Raw genomic sequence first — 24,104 nt, 5'->3', positions numbered from 1 at the left:
ATATAAAATTAAATAAATTTTAATTTTTTAAATAATAATAATAATAAAGTTAAAATAAATTTAAATAATTAAAAATAAATTTTATTTAAATTTAAAATAAATTTAAATTTTAATAATATTAATTAAATTTAAATCCAAATAGGGGTGATTTTCAGGATATCCTATTCGTTGCTGTTACTGGAACCAAACGAGTCCAACCGTGTAAGCTGTATGCAGGACTGACCTGGACGACCACCAGAACACTAATAATTTTTTATAAGTTTTTATTGTCATCCACCTGTCCTGTCTTGGGTCACAGCGGACGTGAAAAGAAAATTATGTTTCTAAAAAAATTATAAAATTCATTTGGATTCCGTCGAATAAATAAAAAAATAACACACACACTACACTACACAAAGCCTATCGTTCTTTTTTTCTATTTTTCATTTCCTGTATTCCTCTCCATTTCGTATCGCTTTTTGGCGGTTTTGAGCCTTTCGGTTTCGAACATTCGCTTCAATTTCTCTCTCTTTCTGACATGCACGCACACTCTCTCCCTCTCTCTGATGTCAGATCTTCTTTCTAAATACAATTATTCTCCGGTTCTCCTTCTACCTGTTTTTCTCTTGCTGGATCTTTGATTTCTTTCTGTTTGTGGATTTTTCTTTTGTTTAAATCTGTAGATTCTGTGAGGTGATGTTGTGGTAGATCGGCGGGTTTGAGCTTGTGAGGGGTTTTTTCGCCGCCGATGAGTGAGGTTTTCTTTTTTACTTTTTTAATTAATTTTTTATTACATTTTTTAAGTTGCTTTACTTTTCTTATCTGTTTGGTTCCCGAGAAAACAGATGGAAAGTACGGAATTTTATTTTAATTTTATTATTTTTCTCATTATTTTTTAAGTAGGTAAGCTCATCTTAGCTGAACTGGCAGCGTGGTCTTTTTTTTATTATTTTTTTATCCCACTGGAAATGGAAAAGAAAAAAACTAAATTAATTTCGTACAAAAAAAAATTAAAGTAAAAAATTAATTGGTAATTACTTAATGGACCTGCATTTTTTAATATCCCAACGAAGCATCGGATTTTTCTCTTTTTTCCTGCATTTTCTATATCCAAGCAGAGCGTCTATTTCTTTTTCCCCTTAATTTTTTAAGTTGCCGATGTCGTAAGTAGACATTGAGTTGAAAATTTGGACGTTACCGTATTTTTGGGGTTTTCCTAGTGTGATTACGTTGTTTACATCTTCGTTTACTTAGTTTCTTGTGGTATTATCATTCGCATTCTTTTTAGGTGTTTGCGTGCTTGACTTGGTTTCAATGGGTTGACTATAACAACCTTGCATCATATAGCGAGTTTGCATTTTGCATGGAGCTTGTAGGTTGTAACCCACTTCATTGTTCACCCAGGCAATCCCATAATCAAATTTCCGTTCTTCCATTCCACCACCAGTTAACAATTGGCCATTTAATTATCAAATGAAAAATAAAAATGCCTGCTTTATGTTAGAATCTCTTTGAATTTATTCATTTATGCTTGAGAGTTAATGACTTTTAATTCATGGTGCTAAATGAATGAATAATCTTAGTATTGAGTTCTCATTATTTAGTCTTCCTAGTGGATGCAATGTAGAGTGATACGAAATTAATGTGATAGCAAAATATTAATGAGTGAGGACATTTAAAATATTCCAACGAAGGTGAGAGATAGGATATTAAATGATTGAAAGAGTGGATTGTTATTTCTTCTTTATTCTTGTGGCCTTCAATGCTTCCTTGGGTAAGCAAGTTGGCTGCTTGTGTTCCTCTAGATTAATTTAATTGTACAATGCTGGTAAAAGAAATAGTTTCTGGAAACTCTCTTTGGAATTTGAAAATGAGAACTATGGTAAGGGATTTGATTCTCAAGAAAGCATCAAACTTTAAGAAACAGAAATGAGGACGTGAACAAACTCTTTGGCTTAAAATATTGGAAAACTATAATGCAAAGTGTGATTCCTCATTATAAGTGGAGTGGTGTGTATTACTATACTATAAGCTATGAAATGGATTGTGAGCTCTACGCAGTTGAAAGGACCTTATTTAGTAGATATTGATTTTTCCCCAAAATTTAGACTTTTTTCATCTAGTGAGGAAATCAATCGCAAGATGTCACAAAAATTTCCATCGAATTTTGAGTTTTATAATAATTGTATGGTGCTGTTATTTGGACAATTTCTGCATGCTGATTGTCTAACTATTCATTTATTTTGGCCTTTTTGCCTGGATGACAGGGAATGATTAGTCACTTTGCCTTTTCATTCTTGTAGTAGGGAATGATGCATGCAGTGTTGCTTATTTGGAAATGGATCGAGAAGCAAATTTGAATAAGAAGTTTGCCAGTATGAAATGTCAAAGGGTAAGGAAACCGTTAATGCTCGAGATTTCTTGTATTATATTACCACTGTCTAGATTTGTTGGAATTATATTGTGCATGGTAATCTTTTTTCTGGTTATTTTCTTTTTTCCCCTTGTTGGAGTTTATGCGCTGTAAAAGATGCAAAATGTTACAGGAGATGAAAAATGGTTATGCAACGAGAGATTTTTTATTTTGAAGCATGGGCACCAATTTTAACTGATACAAAAATGGAGGGGCTTTTTTGTTGGAGAGGTGTTGAGGGTTGTTAATTTCCATTTGAAAAATGCTTTTGAGTGTTTTCAATATATCCATTGTGCCTTCATTCCTGATGCCTTTTGTTTCAAACCAAGTTTGATTGGACCAATTATTGATTTGTTATTCTTTTATTTTTATGATTAGAAAAATGAGTCATGTTGCTTAAGCTTTTATTTACAGCCTCATTCCATACATCATGTATATATTGCATGTTTTCAAGAATATATCTTTTTGAAATATGATTTATATGATCTTGAATTCATGATTTTGCCAACATTGCCTTGCATTGGGCAGGATTCTTATACAGTAATTGCAGATTTGAAATTATGCCCTGAATGGTATTTTGTTATTTTCTGTTTTCTTTTATTAGGTAAAAGGAGATGAATCTTTTGTTCCTCCATTGGAAGATGAAGCAATAGAAGTTCAGCATTTACTTGCAGAACCTAAACCTGATAATGCCTCAGTAGATGGTGTATTTTGTTTTGGTAAGGAGAATGCATGGAAACACTTGGATATTGAGGAGATCTCCTATGGATTTGAGTATGGCCTAAAAAGAAATTGTGGTAATTTTCAAATAGCTTATTTTTCTTGTCACTGATGCCTTTTTTTTTTGGAAGTACATACTTTCAGATTTCATTAGAATAAAGATCAATTCTTATTCTTCAGTGTGCCAAAACCATGACTGGAAACCAAATGCATCCTTTTGTATAGTTTAATCTCCAAGTCCCTTATTCTATGTAGGATGAAAATGTCTTATTCTATGTAGGATGAAAATGTCCTAACTGTGAGAAGTTATGAAAAAACAAAAATACGGAGATGATGAGCACATGCTTAAAATAGACATTTCGTGGACAAGCTTCCCTTTCTTTTCCTTTGAATATCCCCCAAAGGCTTGGGAAACAAGTTTTGTTGTAAAGAAATCTTCTTTGACTGTGGTTTTCAAGATCTCCACTTTTCATCCTTCAGTTAAGGATGTTTAGAGTTATAGAATTAATTTCTGCCCTAGATTTTGAGCAGAACTATTTATCATGCATGAATTCTTCGAAACAGGCTGGAACTAGACATATGGTACATATTAAGAGCAATGTATGCTTTTAGGTCTTCTTATTTTTGGTTAACTATTCTTTCCCAAAGTGTTCTGTTAACCTTTTTTTCCCTTGGTGTTAAGGTGGGCTGGATTGTAATAATACTCAAGGACAAGATGAATTAGAGCTTGGAGTATGTATCTCTTCTTGTCAATCTGTCTTGTCATGGTTCTTATTATTGAAATCTTTTCCATTGAGAAAAAAAAAAAGCGAGTTTTATCTTGATCTAAAAATTAACAACCCCTCCCCTTCATGCACATCAACTTGTTTTATCTGTGCCACTTGGTTTTTATTTGCTTTATAATCATCGTCAACATCTGATAAATGGTGTTTTAGTAGGTTCTCGATGGGCTGCTGGATGAACTTGATGAAGTAGATGATATTCATGCTGCAAATGACATATCTGGGGCATGTGAAGATTTTCTTTTGGGTAATGCTGTGGTCATATTGTGTTATGAGTTCGGTCAGTTCCATCAAATTGAACTTATTTTAACTTTTTCCTCCTTTTAACATTTTTTTAATGCAGATGTCGAACTGGCTGAAAAGATTTCTGACCTGGATTGTGCACCGCGTGGAAGATTGCATTTGGGAAACTCAAGTTCAGAAAGTCAATCTCCAGGATTTAGTGGAAGTAGCAATGGTGCTAATGGGTTGTCAGAATCATCAACAGCGACTATTCTAGATTCTGAATGCAAGAATGGTTCAGTTGAGAACAAAACAGTCAAATGTGAGTTAAATGACTCATCTGGGGACAAATGGGATTATCCGGCTGGGGAAAATGTTTATACTGCTTCACGTGATTTAGAAAATCTTGATGAGCTTGATGATGCAAAGCCTTTAGAAAGTGGAATATCATCTGATGATAATGAAAAGAAACCTCTCCAGGCAAGCAAAATGAGTACTCTTCTTAGACAGAAGAGATTGCGTAAGCCTACCAAGAGGTTCATTGAAGAATTTTCAGTTCCAAAGTCCAAACATGCACTGGAAAGACAAAAAATTTTGGCTGCTGACTCAAAGGATAAATGCCTGGATATTGGATCCCATAATGAACTACATCGTGGGAGAGGACTGACATTGACCAAGGAAGAGTCATTAAGTGAGAATGTTACACAAGAAACAATTGAAGATGATGAAAAACTTTCAGATCTGAAATCGAAGTGTGTGACTAGAAGACTAAAAATTTCTTCACCTGGTTCAAATGATAAACATTTGAAGATTGGATCTCAGAATGAACATCGTCATGTGAAAGGGTTCAAATCTTCTCCCAGGGAGGAGTCTTTACCAGGAACTAGTACTCAAGCATCATTTGAATCTCGACCACGGAGGGGACGTCCTAAGAAACGCCCATGTGTTTCAGTAGGAAAACAGTTCTTATTCACTCTAGCCTTTTTTTTTTTTTGGTTATTCTTAGAAAAATGAAGATCGAAATTCTAATGAGTTGTGTTATATTTGGCTGCAACTTTATGTTCTATTGGTGGTTGCAGCATTTATATAGGACACAGGATCTCACATGTTCTTGCATGCTTCTGTTTTCATTTCTGGGGTCCTACCCACCAAGGAATTTCTATATCTTGTGGAATTCTATATCTAACTGTTTTGAAGCTATACTGTCTTGCTGCATTCTACCAATTCATAAAGTTATGAATTGAGTTGAACAGTGCATTTTTCTCTTTTTGCCTCTGTTAGTACAAGTAGTATTTCTTTTTAACCCTGCAATAGTTTTTTTTTATAGGACATTAACTTCAATTTTCATGTTATCATTTACTACTCAGGCCCTTGACTCTGATGGTGAGCCTACTGCATCGGAGTTTGAAGATGATCGTGCAAAGAGAAGAAAATCTAAGAAGAGTGCTGACAGAAGGAAGCATCAAAGAATGTGGACTCTTTCTGAGGTGATGAAGTTGATTGATGGTGTTGCTCAATATGGAACTGGGAGGTGGACTGATATAAAGAAGCTTTTGTTTTCATCGACTGCTTATCGCACGCCTGTAGATTTGAGGGTACCTTTCATTGCTTTATCCAGTCATTCTGTTTTTTTCAAGATGAAATCTTTTTATGAATGGCGTACTCTGCAGGATAAATGGAGAAATCTTCTAAGAGCTAGCTCTGTGCAGAAGCAGAAACTGAAACAGAACAAGAAAGAGGTTAGCTTTCTTAGAATCTTGCTACTCCGAACTTTACTTCTTATGGGTGCAGCATGGATTATAAATTAATTTGAATGAATGCTGAAGTCAACTGAGTTTTAAAATTAGAATTCCCTAAGTGCATTAGTGTGAGTTCAACATGGCACTGGTAGATTTTTTTGCCAAAAATGCTTGTCTTGAACTTTGTGCACTTTGCTGTAATGCTTGGGATCTTGTCTCCAAACTGTCCCTAGTTCAGTAGAAGTTTCTTGGATATTTTCAATCCTCCTCCTTTTGTATGCCCACCTGTATTAGTGCATGGGTTAGTGTGTATCTAATTTCCTACTGGCTTTGGAAAACCTTGATGGATCTTTCATCACTCATTAGATTAGCAAAGTAGCTCACTCACTTGTCTTCCCTTGCTTGGTGCCTACTTTGAGAGATTGAACACAACTGATTCCATACTTGACTTGTGGCAATCCTGGTGCTGTTGTACCCTACATTTGTATCAATTCTTTCTTCTTTTGATGCTTGTAAATCTCAATACAACTCAACTAAATCTTAATCAAACTAGTTATGCTTCATCTCAATATTTGCACTAAAAGTGCAGATTTAGGAAATATATGCAAACAGTCAAATACCAGTTTTCAAATGACTTGGATAGATTGCTATGGGAAGGGCACAATAGCGGTCAGACGTAGTTGAGTAAATGCATGAATGAATACTTTCATTCTGTCTTTAGGACACAGGAAGTTCACCCTTATGGATGCAGCATGCATTATATATTAATTTGAATGCATAGCCAAAAAGACGAGTTTAATGTAATTAATGCAGGTTGAACAAAAGCTGAAGCATGCCATGCGTCCTTTACCTAAGACTGTGGTACACCGAATTCTTGAACTAGCCACTGTTCATCCATATCCTAGGTTTACTCCTGGTGGGAGATACATACGTAGGAAGAAGAATTGACTTGAAGATCGATTTATCAGTCAGCACTAAGATCATAGTAGCAAAATTTAGTTGTAAAAAAGCTATGTTTCATCTTTCTTCTCTTCACTTATTTCTTTTTGGCCATGCACATACGCATCATGTTCTCAAATATTCAAAGATACTGGTCACAGAATGCGGTGAATGTTGCACAGGGAGTGGCCCCAAATAGCCAATTGTAATAGCCGGGGTTGCGGCTAACTGATGCTTAAACAAGTGTAGCTTTCCTTTTACAAGCCTGAGTTGTTTTATATTATTGCCCTTTATAAATTGACAGCACTTGCAACGTTATGGGTTTCTAATCTTGTAATCTGCCACAGGTTTGGTTTTGTGGATGTTTAATCTTGTCAACCAATTCAATGAGAAATTTGCACATAGTTGATATGTTCAATGATATCAATGAAATGCAGAGCGTATCACGACTTTCTTGTTAAAAACATGTTTCTCCAAAGTTTATTTTATGAGGTCGAAAACATGTTACAATCTGGCAGTGGGACCTTCTATTATTGTGTGTTGTACCTTTGAATTTGATGGCACCATATTCTAAACGTTTATTAGGATTAGTTATAATTAAAATTTAAAGTTTAATTTTTTTTATTTTGTTTTTAAAAAGAAAATTTAGATTTTGAGTGTGGGTCGGATTTAACTATCTCTAATTTGGATGACAAATTTTGACCCATACGGGACGAATACATTCATCTTTGCGGTCTCAATTTGTCCTTATTTTAGACTCTTACGTTATTGTAAAAAATTTTTAAAATATATATTGAAGATTTTTTATTTAAATTTAATATATTTTAAGCATAAAAAATTAAAAGTAGTAAAATAATATTTTTATATTACTTGTATATGTATTTCTATTTTTTTTTCTCAAAATGTTCTAACTATTAAAAACTAACATATGGATATATACAGTTGATAAAATGTAAAAATATAAAATTTTTCAAAGTTAGAGAAATGAAAATACTGACAAAGACGAATGTCAATTCCCATCTCGTTTTCACTCGGCTTTGTAGACTTTTAATCAGTTCATCTCTTTACGATCGAATTTCCTTTTCTGAATTTATTGTTTCCATCTTCTCTCTCATTCATCTCCTGCGTGCTACATGGGGATATAATTCAACATTATATATTTTTTTCTTGTATTCTTCAAATTTATATCAGTGATTGAATTTTTTTTTTTTTTTTTTTTGAGTAGAGAGATTGAACATTAAATTTGAATCTATCTAATGAATAATATATGTTTTTGCTACTAAACTAAATTAAGTTGAACAATCTGTCTTTGTGAATTTACATAGGAGTAAACCATGCAAAGTTTCAAACAAGCAATCTATAATTTTCCAATCTCTATAATACCAAAACAAGCAATCTCTATCAATTGAGAATATTAGAGAAATATAATGCCCCCACCAAAAATGGACGAGATTTAGTGGGATTTTTAAAAGTTTTATTCTTAGATTTTTTTTTATTTATTTATCTAATTAATAGGAACACAAAGGATGGCTGAGATTGTTTCTTTGTCCATATTGTGCCAGACTTTAAAGCGAAGCTCCATCTTTTGAGTGGCATGAATAATCTTATTAGAAGTCTAGAAAGTCTTAAAAAGTATAATGGAATTGCTATGTGATGTTACATATTCAAGAATAAATTAATTAACTGCATAGATTGATTTGATCTAATAATTAAAAATATATTACTTACTTTATAAATTTATATTTGCGTTCCTACTCTTTTAGGCCTATTTAGCAATATTAACTATTTAGTAATCGTTAATTGTTTTAGTAGCTATTAGTTATTTTACTAACTGTTAATTATTTTAATAGTTATCAATTATTTTATTAATTAATAGTTAGCTATTTATATAATAATTTAAAGTAGAAGTGTCGGATAAAAATACATATTAGATTATCTATTAAATATAAAAATAATTATATAATCTTATTGATTTTGATCGAAATGCTTTCTAGACTTTTAAAAGTTAGAAGTAATAATTTTTTATAAACTACTCTCTCGATATTTAAATATTAATATAAATAATAAATCAATATTTTGACTCTAATTAAAATACTAAATGCTAATTTAAAAGTTATTGTCCAACAGCTTTAATCTCTTATTAAAAAAAAATCAATCAACTTAAAATTAATGATATATATATATATATATATATATATATATATATATATATATATATATATATTCTTTTTCTTATCTTTCTCTTATCGTTCAAACAGCATAATATAAGGAAAACTAAAATAGAATAAGATCCATAGTCTCTCCTTCACTTTTGAACTAGACTAATATTTGATCAAGTCAATACTTGGTTCAAAGTGAATGGAGAAGATAATTATTTACAAATTCAAATTAGGAATTAAAAACTTTTGGGGTCAAGTCAATTTCTGACATGTGGCTCTTCACTTAAGTATCCTAACCTACCTCCATCCCTAATCACTTTCAAGTTTCTACATACCTACCTTGTAAAAATAACTAAAATCTTCTTGCCTCTAAATTTACATTAAAGATTGTAAATTTGTTTTGATGCAATCTAAAATCCCAAAATTTTGAGCTACCTTTTCATTGTTCATTATAATTAGAAATTATTTATTTAATTTTTTTATCATTAAAAAATTTATGACAATATTTATAATTTAATTAATAATAATAAAATTAATAATATATTTAATAAAATATTAAAAAATTAAAGATTAAATGTAACTCTTATAAATCATAATTAAATTTTACATGGGTCAATTTGAATGGATTCATTCTAATTTTATATAAAGTTGATTTCAACATTATTTAAACTGAAATCAATAAATTAAATTTTAAAATCGAATTAATTGAATTTTCAAACACATTTGCAAATAAAATTTGTTAGTGATAGATTTCTTTTCTTTGTTTTTGCTATCACTCTTGTTGTTCCCAATGAAATGATATGACATGTCAGTGTTAGACAAGAAAAACATGATACATCGAATTTATCTAGCATAATAATTTCTATGTTCACAAAGAGAAGAAAATCTTCAGAAGAAGCCAAATTGAAAAATGTCCTGAAGCAAGAGTTGACACTTGAAATCATTAATGAAAATCCAGAACCATTGCTTCACAAGAGGAGGCATGGGGAGGAGTTTAACAGGAAGATATGGGTTCAACTCAAGAATATTAAAATCCTTGCAGGCTTGCCAGATTGCCAGCTAATAACAACTGAGAAGTGCAGGTGCAAGCCTCTAAAGACACAGGGAAGAAGAGAGAGAGAGAGAGAGAGAGTCCAATCACTGGAGTGGCACACGGTGGCCTCCGGGCTTTGGAAGAATTTTAGGGTGGGGTGGTTGCTGCCTCGGCCTTGCACTAGTAGTGCCTATTGGCAACATCAGCAGTCAGTGGAGAGAAGGAACAGTTAAATAGGATTCATTACTCATACTATGATATGATCAATCAACTCTGAAGTTTAAATCTGTTACCTTCTCTTTTTGTGGTAACAAATGAGGGAAAGCAACAAAAAACTACAGCCCATACCAAATATCATTATTTCATACCTATTTTATCAATCAGTTTTAATTCAGTAATATTAAATCTCTAAGATATCTCAGAGTTAATTTATGTGTTCTAGGATTAACTTTCTTACATAGATATATTTAAGATTATTATAGTCATGCAATGTTCCATGAGTACCCTCTGGACTAACCTAATAGATTTCACTGGCTTTTTCTATACACCAGTGACTCCTCCTGCAAGTACCACTTGTCAAGCAATAAAACCAGCTTCACCAATTTATAATCCAACCCATTTTCTTGTCCAACTCGAGAGTTCAGACCAATAATTCATCTTATGATTTTGAGCCACATTGGAATCATAGCAAGTTCAGAAGACAAACAACTCATGACTTCACAGCAGTGTAAGATACAGCTGAACCTAGAGTACATCCGAATGTTATATCTGCCTCTTATTATTATGATTATTATTTAAAAAATGGGAAATGGGTCACTTTCTTACCTTGGAGTCGATCACTGTATAGCAAAATTGTTTTCAGGGGATGAGCCCAATGTGCTGGCTTTTGAACGTCTCTGCGCAAAATTTGCTTCAGCACATACAACCTACCCAGGAAATGGAGAAATATGTGTTCCCTTTCTTCCCTTCTACTTTTCCATTTGTCTTTTCCACACTACAAGACGGAAATCTACATGTATGTGAGTTCATTCAGTAGAAAGTGCTGTGTGAAAATGATTTGAAAGATTTTTTTTTTTTTCAATAAGGTGATATCAAAGACTAATTTTCTTTGTACATTAAAACGGACCATTCTTGCCAAGAACAAAGAATTCTAAAGAGAATATATATATATATATATATATATATATATATATATATATATATAGATTAATGTTAGTAAGTACTTGCAAATATACATTTTTGAGTAGGTTTTATTAGGATCTTGATTTTTTTTTCCTAATTGAGATTAAAATTTGAAATTTTATGATTAAAAAAAACTCTAATATCACCGAATTAAAACTGAAAATTTATTAATTTTTCCCAAAAATAAAAACCAAAAAAGAAAAGATACTTTCCTAGTTCCATATTTTTCACATTCCCTTTCCCTCTCATTTCCTTTTCATACGCACTGAGAGGATGTCAATCCAGGTCTCTTCCTGTTACTGAAAAGGAAAGGAAATCAATCCATCTGAAAGTAAAATAAATAAATGAGAAAAAAAAATCATCAAACACAGATCATATGTAATCTAAAATATAAATTCTATATATATATATATATATATATATATCATCGTAACTCAAATACTAAATTATATTGAACCGGCAGACCCATTCAAAAATGATAAAATTGCTTTATAGAGTAGCTCAATACTTAAATAGGCAAAAAAAAAACAAGTTTATTTAATAAGTATTAGCAGAAGATACATAACAGTTGAACCTACAATAACTATGAAAGAACCTAGAGCCCTTGGTTTTGGTTGGTAAGGATAAGGAGATGGAGTCAGAGATAAACATTTACCCTGTGTATGGAGAAAAAGTGGGGTGGAGAATGAAAAAGAGTGTATAGAAAAGAAGGGGGGAGGTAGAAGAGATTTTTATAATTTAATAAAATCACAGTTATAACCTTAATATGACACAGATTTAAAGAGCTTAAAAAGGTTAATTGAGAACTCAATCTCCACTTTCCCTGTCCTTTCTCCCTGACTGGGAAGAATACAAAAGGTGGGCCCAGGTGAAAATTTTGTGTCAGATTTCTCCTTCCCTTCTCTTTCATCTGACCTCCCAATCAGGAGAAAATAAACTTCTTTCCCCCAGCTTTCACTCCCCTTCATTTCTCCACCCCATTTTCTCTTGCTCCCAAACATAGGCTGAATGTTGTTATGACTATCTTGGGGTTGGAATGATTCTTGTAAGATTCAAAATGTGGATTTCCATACTTTTCCTCTTTTCCTCTTCTCTGGCTCTTCAACCAAAGATAATATATATATATATATTGAATTTCCTTCCCAGTATAAGCCATAGCCCACCAGAATGCAGAGATACCAAAAACACATCCCATATTCATATGTAAGGCAAAGAGTCAAAGACTATGTTACTACTGTTTAAACCAACACTACTGTACGAAAAGTACAGAAGCTGCTGAAATCTTCAATTCATCATAATTTTGAACAAATATTACAAAATTAAGCTTACATATCCAATTAGATTAAAGGCAGAAGACCATGGTGATTGTTTGCTAATGCTAGTGGCAGCTTAGCTCATTCCTTACGGTACATTTGTGCTTTATTATTCTTTTTCTTGTTACATCAAGGTTTTCTCTATGTTCATTGTACATCTTTCGGGTTCATGGCTATTGCAAAGAAAAGAATTTTTTTAATAGAAGAGAAGAAGAAGAACAGAAGAAAAATAGATCCAGAAGAAAAAGACAGTTATTATTTCAATCACACCCCAATTATAGGAGTTAAGCTCAATATATGAGCTTACACAAAACAGAACAGCTAATTGATTCCCTACAGAAACTAACTAATCTGTTCTCCTCGTGCCACGTATACAATTCCTAAACAGAATAACTTCTTTCCTGCTTTTATTAGAATGCTACACTCACTAAAATCTTCAACATCTCACTTGTTCATTTCAATCAAAACGCCATCGTATCTTCTGTTTACACAACAACTTCGCATCAATACCCCCCTCTTAGCTTTCCTTGTCCTCAAGGAAAAAAACTGGAAATTGAAGCTTCATCTCTTCCGCAAACTCCCAAGTAGCATCAGCAGGAGAATGTCCCTTCCAATGAATCAATAATTGCGTAGCAGCAGCATTTTGGCGTTTAAGTATCCTCTTGTCCAAAATAGCCTGAGGGTAGGCTGAAACCAGTGATGGTAAGGGAGGTAATTGTGAAGATGCATGAACAGTGGCAAAAGCTGGTCTTAATAGGGACACATGGAAAATATTGTGAATTAGAGCTTCAGGAGGCAATTGAACTTTATAAGCAACTTTACCAACACGATCCAGAATAGGATATGGACCAAAGTACTTAGGTTGAAATTTGGCAAAACTAGAATTAAGAGATTGTTGCTTATAAGGATGCAACTTAACAAAAACCATATCACCAATATTAAATTCCTTGTCAGTTCTATGCTTGTTGGCCTGTTGCTGCATTCGATTACTAGCCCGATCCAAATGATGCTTCAGCAAATTGATAGTAGCCTCCCTATCCCATAATAAAATGTCAACAGCCTCTACAGTTGAATCATGAGGAAAGTATGGAATATGCACTGGTGGAGGAATTCCATACAAAGCCTGGAAAGGGGACATTTTAATGGTTGTATGGTAAGAAGTGTTGTACCAAAGTTCCGCTAAGGAAAGCCATGAAGACCAGTTGTGAGGCATCTCTCCCACCATACACCGCAAGTATGTTTCAAGGCATTTGTTGACCACCTCAGTTTGGCCATCAGTCTGAGGATGATAGGCTGTTGAATATTGTAATCCGACCCCTTGTAATGCAAATAGCTTCTTCCAAAAAATACTGAGAAAAAGGGAACCTCTATCAGTTGTAATTGTGTGTGGCAACCCATGCAACTTGTAAATATTATCAAAGAAAACTTTGGCAACTATAGTAGTAGTGTATGGGTGAGGTAAGGCTAGGAAGTGGCTATATTTAGATAATCTATCAACTACCACCAATATCACAGACTTCCCCTGGGATTTAGGCAACCCTTCAATAAAGTCCATAGTCAAATCAGTGAAAATACTATGAGGAAGTGGTAATGGTTGCAAAAGCCCCGAAGTAGCTATAGCCTCATACATGTATTGTTGACAAATAGCACAATCTCTAATGTACTGCCTCACAGCCTTAAGCATCCCCTTCCAATAAACTACTGCACTCATTCTTTTAAATGTAGCATGAACACCAGAATGGCCACCCAATGGAGAATCATGGAAAAATTTAAGTAGTTGCAACCTCAAGGAAGCATTATCCCCTACAACCAACTTCCCTTTTCTTCTTAAACAACCATTGATCCAATTATATTGAATGTGAGAAGAAGAATCCTGTTGTTTGGCAAGGATTAGAGACTGCAAATGAGGATCAGTTTGCCATGTTTGTTGAATTTGCTGTAGTAAATCAGCAGGTAATACAATAGTAGTAATAGCATAAATTTCCTCAGTAGCCATTCTAGAAAGAGCATCCGCAGCTGTGTTTTCTGGGCCTCTCTTGTAAACAATTTCATAATAAAACTGAAGCAATTTTGCTAGCCATGCTTGCTAACTTGGGGTTGTCACCCTCTGCTCAACTAAATACTTGAGAGGTTGATGGTCCGTTCTAATGATAAAGTGCTTGGGAAGAAGATAATGCTCCCATTTCTTGACTGCAAACAAAATGGCAAGCATTTCCCTATCATATACTGGTAAAGCTTGATTCTTTGGAGACAAAGCTTTACTGATATAAGCTATTGGATGACCCTCTTGTATAAGAACAACACCAATACCCCCTCCTGAGGCTTCTTTTTCTACAACAAACACTTTTTGGAAATTAGGCAAAGCTAATACAGGTGCTGATATAAGTGCTTCCTTCAATTCATGAAAAGAAAATTGTGCTTGGTCAGTCCAATTAAAAGAGCTTTTCTTTAAAAGATCTGTGAGAGGCTTAGCCATATGACCATATCCCTTAATGAATCTTCTATAATACCCAGTAAGGCCTAAAAACCCTCTGAGCTATTTGATAGTAGTCGGTGTCTTCCAATTCTTAACTGCTGCAATTTTGTTTGGATCAGTATGAACACCCTGTGCTGAAATCAAGTGTCCCAAATACTCCACCTGAGCAAAACCAAAGGAGCATTTACTTTCCTTGGCTACTAATTGATTTGCTCTCATAGCATTCAACACTTGTTGCAAATGCAAAATATGATCACTTTTAGTAGCACTGTAAATCAGAATATCATCAAAGAAGACCAAAACAAATTTCCTGAGAAATGGTCTAAAAATGTTGTTCATAAGGCTTTGAAAGGTGGAAGGAGCATTCGTTAAGCCAAAGGGCATGACAAGAAATTCATAATTCCCTTCATGAGTCTTGAAAGCTGTTTTTGGAACATCATCAGCATGCATTTGGATTTGCCAATACCCAGATTTCAAATCAATTTTCGAAAAGATTGTAGCATTGCCCAATTCATCCAAAAGTTCTTCAATGATAGGTATAGGAAATTTATCCTTTACAGTAATATCATTTAGAGCCCTATAATCAATACGCATACGCCAAGACCCATCCTTTTTCTTCACTAGAACCACAGGACTTGCAAATGGACTCTGACTATGCTGTATAACTCCAGTCTGCAACATTTCATCAATCATATTTTCTATCACATTCTTCTGCATCACAGGATACCTGTATGGTTTAGCATTAACAGGTGTTGCACCTTCTTTCAATATAATTCTATGATCATGACTTCAAGAGGGTGGTAACGTTTTAAGATCTTTGAAAACATCAGCATAGTTGTAACACCCCAAACAAATTTTAAATTTATTATTTTATGAGTGTTATTGATATTTTAATTTTATTTAAATTTTAAGAAATTATTTAAGATTTTTCGGATTTTAAAAATCGGGTTCGATTTTTTCAAAATATAAACATTGATGATTTTTAAAAATTTATTTAAAGACCACGTGGTAAAACTAAAAATATATTTGGAGTCTACAAATTTTTCTGAGTTTTCTAAAATTTTTTCGAAATTTTTGGATCTCGTTTTCGGTCCTAAGGCAGAGTAAAAATTCAAAATTTTGTATCCTGAATCGAACCGATAAAATCGAACCGGCTCGGATCGGACCGGTCGAATCGGACCGGCCTTTTCTTTTTCTTCCTTCTTCTCTCGGCGCGCGTCCCGACCCTCCTCTCTTCCTCACTCGTTTTCTCTCTCCTCCCTCCTCCCCTTGTCGCACCGCCGCCTCCCCTGCCACCTCAGCTCGCCGGCGCCCATCCCCAGCCGTCCCAGCCCACCGGCCACAGCCTGGAACGCCGGAAAACGGCACCCGAAGCGACGCGACGCTCAAGCGCGCCGCTTCGTCTTCCCGGCCGAAATCCGACCTATCCGGCCACCAATCAGACCGGTTCTTGTGTCTAAACTCATCTACTCGTCAAGAGCTTTCCATAGACACCAAGAACACCAAAATCCATCGAGCAATTTGTCCAATTTTTGCCCGGAAAGTTTTAGCCCATTTTGATTTTTGGGCTAGATTTCTCACAAACCGTAAACCCCACGAGAAAACCGAGAGTACCAGAGCACTCCACTCGTCGAGAGCTTCGCAGGGATATAAATTTCAAAATTTTCTGACACTGTTTTTCGGTGGGTCCCATGGAACTTCGCAGTGTTTTTCCAAGCATTCCGTAAAAATTTTATACTAACCCCCGTGTTGTGGGCTTCGTGTAGGTATCTTCAATTCGCAGAAATTCGACAGTTGTCCGGGTCTGTGAATTTCCGGCCAGACAGACCGGCTATCAGAAAAAGTCTCCGAATTGAATCAAGGTCTTGGCTACCCCACCATTGTCAGACGTTCCGAGCGCGTCCCTGGAGTTGGAATCGGCAAAGGTAAACCCGAACCTTGCTTTTTCGTAATTTTCTAGTGCTTAAATAGGATTAAAAATCCAAAAAATATTCGTGGTAGTTTAGAAAATTATGATTCTTTTTGCAATAGCCTAGAAATATTGCTAAGGATCGCGGGGCAAAGTTTTAGAATTTTTGGAGCTTATTTGGGCAGATTTTGCAAAAATGATCAATTATAAGGACTAAATTGAAATTTTACATCTTGTGATGGATGAATGATTTGATGGGCCCAGGAGGGGCTGTGTGATGTGATTGAGTTGTGGATATATGGGTTGTGAATATAGAAGTGTGTTTTGAGCCCTTTTATAGGTTGGGTAGGTCCTAGGTATAGGGGAGATTCTACCGGATTTTCGGCACGACCTAGGACATATTTGGTCTTTTCATGATTTGTATTGAGTCAATTGTATTAAATAATTGTAATGTAATTGTCAAGTGAGCCGAGACAGCCTTCTTCCTCCGCTCAGCCGCCACAGTGACCGTTGTCAAGTCTGTGAGTAAAATATTAATTTTAATTGTAATTTCGATATTATTATATGTTCAAGCATGCCCATGCATCACTTATATGTATATAATTATGTAGTTAAACTCTAGGCACGTTTTATGTTGCATTCACAACTGTTAAAGTGCCATGAATGTTGTTGTGGTAATTTGGAGCAGTGTGCGTACGTTAGTGTGCGTGTGATGTGGTGTGGACTATGGATAGGATGGGTAGACACGGCTTGAGATCTTCGCTGGGACCTGGTCCTTCAGGGTAGACATGGCTTGAGTTCTTCGCTGGGACCCCGATTTGGTTATTAAGTGGAAGTCCGAGCTGAGTTCTTCGTTGGCACAGGTTGGATTTAAGAGAGCTGTATAGGGGATCAGCTCCCATATATATATTATGATTGATATTACTGGGTGTGTGAGTGCACTAAATTATCTTTTTGCTGTTATGATGTGAAAATATTGTTGATGTTGCATTTCACTCTACAGGTTGCATTAGTTTTAGATAGTTATAGAGATTATGGTTAAAATTGATATTTTACTCTCTGAGTCGAACGCTCACTCCTGTTCAATATTTTTCCAGGCCACAGGAGGATATTTTTGAGGTTAACCTGCTTTTCTCCCTCGCAGGTCATCTATTTATGTTTTTGTAATTCTATAAACTTCTAGTATTTCCGCATGTGTTAGAAATATTCATTTGAATTGGGTCTGTAATATAAATTGTTATTTTGGACCTGTAAACTTATTATTCTATGCATGTTGATGGACTGGATGAGGTAGCAGAGCTCCCATTTATTTTATGATGTTATGAGTATGTGGAGGGTGAACTGAGCTCTCCAATTGATATATATTGTGTTTGCAGGTCAGGTGAGTTAATAACTCCCCGTTAAAAGGTCCATTTTATGCCCGGACTCTATCCGGTTGATTTTTTGAAATTGGGCCCAATGGGCCTTAGAGTTGGGTTAATGAATAGTTAGGCTTACTACGGGCCTCGGGGGCTTTAGGCTGGCCCAGGTCCTAGTGCCGGTTCGGCCCATAGGTTGGGTCGTGACAGATGTGGTATCAGAGCTTAGGCTCCAGATTCTTAGGGAATGTTCATCTAAAGTGTTGGGAAGAGTCTACTAGGAGTCACATGCGGAAAATAGGGTCCACATTCGTCTTACATTGTCATCCTTGCTTCTAGTTTCTGCTTCATATATTGTGTGTAAATATGAGTCTATAGAGCTGTGTAATGTGTAGTTTTGAATTTTGTAGGCTAATGCTGCTGAATTTCAGGAAAATGCATAGAAGGTGAGAGCGCCATCGCACTGTAACTGCATTTGCTTGACGAGGTGTCAGCACAGGGTGAGGCACCTGCCCCGAGGAGGCGGGGTAGGAGGCCTAGAGCTGCTCAAGTAGAAGAGCAGCTGCCAACAGTTCAAGATCAGTCTTTCATGGCACAGGGTCCCATGGACTCCATGGCAGCTACTCTAGCTGGGTTACAGAGAACCATCAACATGATGACGCAGTATATGGTCCACCCTCCACAGCAGCAACAGTCCACCGCACCAAGAGGGGAACCTTACAAACAAATAATCAATTTCAAGAAGTTAGTGCCTGGTACTTATGATGTGTCAAACGATGCATACCGATTTTTGGATTCCTGCAGACAGGCAGGAACATAATTGCAGTTGACTGATAGAAGACTTATAGAGTGTATGCAGCATGTCATGGGGCCTATGCCTAGACAATGGATGAATGACTACATATTACCTCGGATGGAGGGTTTGTCGTGGACTCAGTTTATGGAACTATTCATTTACCGGTTTGTGCCAGAAAGTTTCAGAGATCAAAAGCAGTGGGCCTTTGAGGCCTTAAGACAGAATGGCAGGTCTGTAGATGAATATACTACAGAATTTCTGGAACAGAGCAGGTATGCCCCTACAGCAGTAGCTACAGAAACTATGAAAGTGAAGAGATTCCTAAAGGGGCTGGACAGGAGGTATGCAAACCTGGCCATGATGTCGGATCAGTCTTTTGATGTGGTGGTTGATCGGGCTAGACAGATTGAGATTAGCTATGCTGTGGATGACAGCGGAAGAGCAAAGAAAAACAGAACATTAGGTTCTTCAGGTGTTCCCCATATGGGTACTACGGATAGTGGTGGCCAAACTAATTACAGAGGAAGAAGCAAAAATAAGAGGAGTGGTTTTAGACACAAATCCAGAGGGTTCAGACCAGGGTACGGATCCAGCAGTGGTCACAGTTCAGGGTACAGCAGTTCTGGATCTGGTTCAGGATCCTCCTTGGCACCTTGTGCACAGTGTGGAAGAGGACATTCAGGACCTTGTATGATGGGTTCAGGAGTATGCTTCAGGTGTGGCCAACCAGGTCACTTTGCTAGGGAATACCCCGTGTTCAGCGAGCCACAGATGGGGTCACAGGGTTCTGTTGCAAATGTTCCTCGTCAGTTGTATCCGAGTGCTTCCAGCATGACAGGCAGTCAGTTCAGTGGCCAACAGGGCCGAGGACAAGGGGGATGTGGATTTGGAGGCAGATCAGGAGGTAGAAGTCAGTATCAGGGTTCTGCCACTCAGGGTAGGAGTCAAGCTCGGGTTTTCACCCTGACCCATCAGGATGCTCAGGCTTCAAATGCAGTTGTGGCAGGTATTCTTCTGGTCTGTTCCTATGAGGCTCGTGTTTTAATAGATCCGAGTGCTACGCACTCATTTGTCTCCCTTGTGTTTGCCATGAGGTTGGGTAGAAACCCTACAACTTTAGAATGCCCTTTGTCGGTAGCTACCCCACTTAGTGACAACATAGATGTAGATATGGTTTTTCCGGGTAGCCCAGTAGTAGTGGACGGAAAGATCCTCCCAGCAGACTTGGTTCCTCTACCAGTAATAGATTTTGATGTAATCTTGGGGATGGATTGGTTGGCAACTCATTATGCCACTTTAGACTGCAGGAACAAAAAGGTGTATTTCCACATACCTGGTGTTGAAGAGTTTAGCTTTGATGGTGACAGGAGCGTGGCTCCATATAATTTGGTGTCAGCAATTAGTGCTAGAAAAATGTTGAGGTGTGGATGTCAAGGGTATTTGGCATTGGTAAGAGATACCTTTGTAGAAGGTGTGAACATAAAAAATGTTCCTGTTGTCACAGAATTTATGGATGTCTTCCCTGAGGAGCTTCCAGGGTTGCCACCAGAAAGGAAAATAGAGTTCTGCATTGATGTTGTTCAAGGTACAAATCCCATATCCATGCCACCTTACAGGATGGCACCAGCAGAATTGAAAGAGCTAAAGGAGCAACTACAGGAGCTTTTAGACAAGGGTTTTATACGTCCGAGCACTTCGCCTTGGGGTGCTCCTGTTCTATTCGTGAGAAAGAAAGATGGGTCATTGAGGTTGTGTATTGACTACAGACAGCTGAACAAGGTGACTGTAAAGAACAAGTATCCACTTCCTCGGATCGATGATTTGTTTGATCAGCTCCAAGGGGCTAGATTCTTTGCCAAGAGAGACCTACGATCAGGCTACCATCAGCTGAGAATCAGGGATGAGGATGTGTCCAAAACGGCATTCAGGACAAGATATGGTCATTACGAGTTCTTGGTGATGTCTTTTGGACTCACTAATGCACCAGCAGCCTTCATGGACTTGATGAACAGGGTGTTCAAGCCATTTTTGGACCGTTTTATCATCGTATTCATAGATGACATTTTGGTATACTCTCGGACCGAGGAGGAACACGTGTGGCACTTGAGGATGGTGTTGCATACTTTGAGGGAGCACCAGCTATATGCCAAATTTTCAAAATGTGAATTTTGGCTAGAAAGCATCTCATTCTTGGGACACGTGGTTTCTAGTGAAGGTATTCAAGTGGATCCCAGGAAAATTGAAGCTGTAACTGATTGGCTTAGGCCTACAACAGTCACTGAGGTGCGAAGTTTTCTGGGTCTAGTTGGCTACTATAGGCGTTTTGTACAAGATTTTTCCAGGATAGCGGCTCCCCTAACTAAGTTGACTCGGAAGAACGTTCCATTCATTTGGACAGATGACTGTGAGAAGAGTTTCCAGAAGCTTCAGGAGTGTCTAACCACTGCCCCTGTGTTAACACTACCTATGAGTGGTGAAGGATACACCGTGTACTGTGACGCCTCCAGAGTTGGCCTAGGGTGTGTTTTGATGCCGAATGGAAAAGTAGTGGCTTATGCTTCAAGACAGCTGAAGAGGCATGAGCAGAACTATCCCACCCATGATTTGAAAATGGCGGATGTAGTCTTTGCACTAAAAATCTGGAGACACTACCTGTATGGTGAAGTGTGCGAGATATACACCGACCACAAGAGTTTGAAGTACATCTTCCAACAGAGGGATTTAAACTTGAGACAGAGGAGATGGATGGAGCTTCTGAAAGACTATGATTGCACCATCCAGTACCACCCTGCGAAGGCCAATGTAGTAGCAGATGCTTTGAGCAGAAAATCTTCTGGCAGTTTGGTGCACATTTCAGCAGAGAAAAGACCGTTGATTCAGGAAATACATGAGTTGATGGATCAAGGTTTAATTCTAGATCTTTCAGATGAGGGGGTATTGTTGGCTCATTTTTTAGTGAGGCCAGACTTGCGAGACAGAGTTAGAGTTTCCCAGCATAGAGACCAACAATTGATGAAGATCATAGAAAGAGTACAGCAAGGTGAAGGTAGTGAATTTGGATTTGCCAATGATGGCGCCCTAGTGCAAGGTTCTAGGATATGTGTGCCCGATGTGGACAATCTCAGAGATGAAATCATGCGAGAGGCACACTATACACTGTACAGTGTCCACCCAGGCTCCACCAAGATGTACCATGATGTGAAGGATAGCTATTGGTGGAATGGCATGAAGAGAGACATAGCAGACTTTGTGTCCAAGTGTTTTACTTGTCAGAAGGTGAAGTTTGAACATCAGAGACCGTCAGGGAAGCTGCAAGAGCTCCCTATTGCAGAATGGAAGTGGGAAATGATTACTATAGATTTTGTGACTGGGTTGCCTCGTAAAACGCAAGGATATGATTCGATATGGGTAATTGTAGACCGTCTAACCAAATCAGCTCACTTCTTGCCTGTGAAGACTACATATTCTGTGGCACAGTACGCCCGACTCTACATTCAAGAAATAGTCAGATTACATGGAGTTCCGGCTTCCATAATATCTGACAGAGGGCCCCAGTTCACTTCTTGGTTTTAGAGAAAGTTGCAGGAGGCACTTGGCACACAGTTGAACTTTAGTACGGCTTTCCACCCTCAGACAGATGGACAGTCCGAAAGGACAATCCAAACACTGAAAGATATGCTTCGCATGAGGGTTTTGGATTTTGGAGGTCAATGGGATGATCAACTAGCTTTGGTGGAGTTTACCTACAACAACAGTTACCATTCCAGCATAGGGATGGCACCCTATGAGGCACTATATGGAAGAAAGCGTAGGTCTCCTCTATGTTGGACGGAAATGGGAGAAGCGAAGGTGCATGATGTAGACCTAGTGCAGTACATTTCAGAGGTAGTTCCTTTAATCAGGGAACGATTGAAAACAGCTTTCAGTAGGCAAAAGAGTTATGCAAACCCCAGACGGAGGGATGTGGAGTTTGTAGTAGGCGACTATGTATTCCTGAAAGTTTCTCCAATGAAAGGAGTCATGAGATTTGGAAAGAAGAGCAAGTTGGCACCTCGGTATATCGGACCTTTTGAGGTTACTGATAAAGTTGGAGCAGCTGCCTACCGGTTGGAGCTACCACCCAAACTTTCTCATGTTCATCTTGTGTTTCACATCTCCATGCTCAGGAAATACATTCCAGATCCTTCTCATGTACTACAGCCGAATGTAATAGAGCTAAAAGAGAACTTGACATTTGAGAAGCAACCTGTAGCCATAGTGGACTACCAAGTGAGACAGCTGAGATCAAAACAGATCCCTATGGTTAAGGTTTTGTGGAGAAGTCAGTCAGTGGAAGAGTGCACCTGGGAGTCAGAACGTGACATGCGTAGCAAGTACCCTTATCTGTTCCATGTGTAATCATGTACTTTATTCTGCTTTTTATAAAATTCGAGGACGAATTTTCTGTAAGGGGGGAAGAATGTAACACCCCAAAAAAATTTTAAATTTATTATTTTATGAGTATTATTGATATTTTAATTTTATTTAAATTTTAAGAAATTATTTGAGATTTTTCGGATTTTAAAAATGGGGTTCGATTTTCCGAAAATATAAATTTTGATGATTTTTAAAAATTTATTTAAAAACCACGTGGCAAAACTAAAAATATATTTGGAGTCTACAAATTTTTCTGAGTTTTCTAGAATTTTTTCAGAAATTTTGGACCCTGTTTTCAGTCCCAAGGCAGAGTAAAAATTCAAAATTTTATATTCTGAATCAAACCGACCGAATCGAACTGGACCGGATCGGACCGGTCGAATCGGACCGGCCTTTTCTTTTTCTTCCTTCTTCTCCCCGCGCGCGTCCCGACCCTCCTCTATTCCTCTCCCATTTTCTCTCTCCTCCGTCCTCCCCTTGCCGCACCGCCGCCTCCCCTGCCACCCCAGCTCACCGGCGCCCATCCCCAGCCGTCCCAGCCCACCGGCCGCCTCTTGGAACGCCGGAAAACGGAAGCGACGCGACACGCAAGCACGCCGCTTCGTCTTCCCGGTCGAAATCCGGCCGATCCGGCCACCAATCGGACCGGGTCTTGTGTCTAAACTCAT

At 37.1% G+C, this 24,104-nt stretch overlaps 1 protein-coding gene across 6 annotated transcripts; it reads left to right on the top strand.

Annotated features, from left to right (window-relative positions):
• Positions 1–383: 383 nt before the first annotated feature.
• On the top strand, positions 384–7,057 carry LOC110646639 (uncharacterized). 6 transcript variants are annotated; one of them, XM_021800140.2, is made up of 10 exons: positions 385–547; positions 663–731; positions 2,283–2,371; positions 2,997–3,189; positions 3,795–3,844; positions 4,051–4,141; positions 4,238–5,067; positions 5,484–5,711; positions 5,787–5,855; positions 6,669–7,057. In XM_021800140.2, the coding sequence occupies exons 2-10, from the start codon at positions 728–730 to the stop codon at positions 6,801–6,803; spliced, it is 1,689 nt and encodes a 562-aa protein (XP_021655832.2). In that variant the 5' UTR covers positions 385–547; positions 663–727; the 3' UTR covers positions 6,804–7,057. The 6 variants fall into 6 exon arrangements, with proteins under 6 accessions (XP_057999554.1, XP_021655832.2, XP_021655836.2 ...); XM_021800144.2 differs by having other exon boundaries at positions 663–736; XM_021800145.2 differs by having other exon boundaries at positions 663–736; positions 2,247–2,371.
• Positions 7,058–24,104: the final 17,047 nt, after the last annotated feature.

The sequence above is a fragment of the Hevea brasiliensis genome, chromosome 3 (genome assembly GCF_030052815.1).
Source record: "Hevea brasiliensis isolate MT/VB/25A 57/8 chromosome 3, ASM3005281v1, whole genome shotgun sequence".
NCBI classification, from domain to species: domain Eukaryota; kingdom Viridiplantae; phylum Streptophyta; class Magnoliopsida; order Malpighiales; family Euphorbiaceae; genus Hevea; species Hevea brasiliensis.
The sequence above is the reverse complement of the archived record's forward strand: the minus strand, read 5'-3'. Positions and strand labels throughout refer to the sequence as shown.

What these genes read in the sequence shown, in the direction of transcription:
- LOC110646639 (XM_058143571.1), top strand. An exon ending in AGAAACGCCCATGTGTTTCA is followed by an intron (nt 5,068 to 5,483) that starts GTAGGAAAACAG and finishes TTTACTACTCAG; the next exon opens with GCCCTTGACTCTGATGGTGA. An exon ending in TGAAACAGAACAAGAAAGAG is followed by an intron (nt 5,856 to 6,668) that starts GTTAGCTTTCTT and finishes TAATTAATGCAG; the next exon opens with GTTGAACAAAAGCTGAAGCA.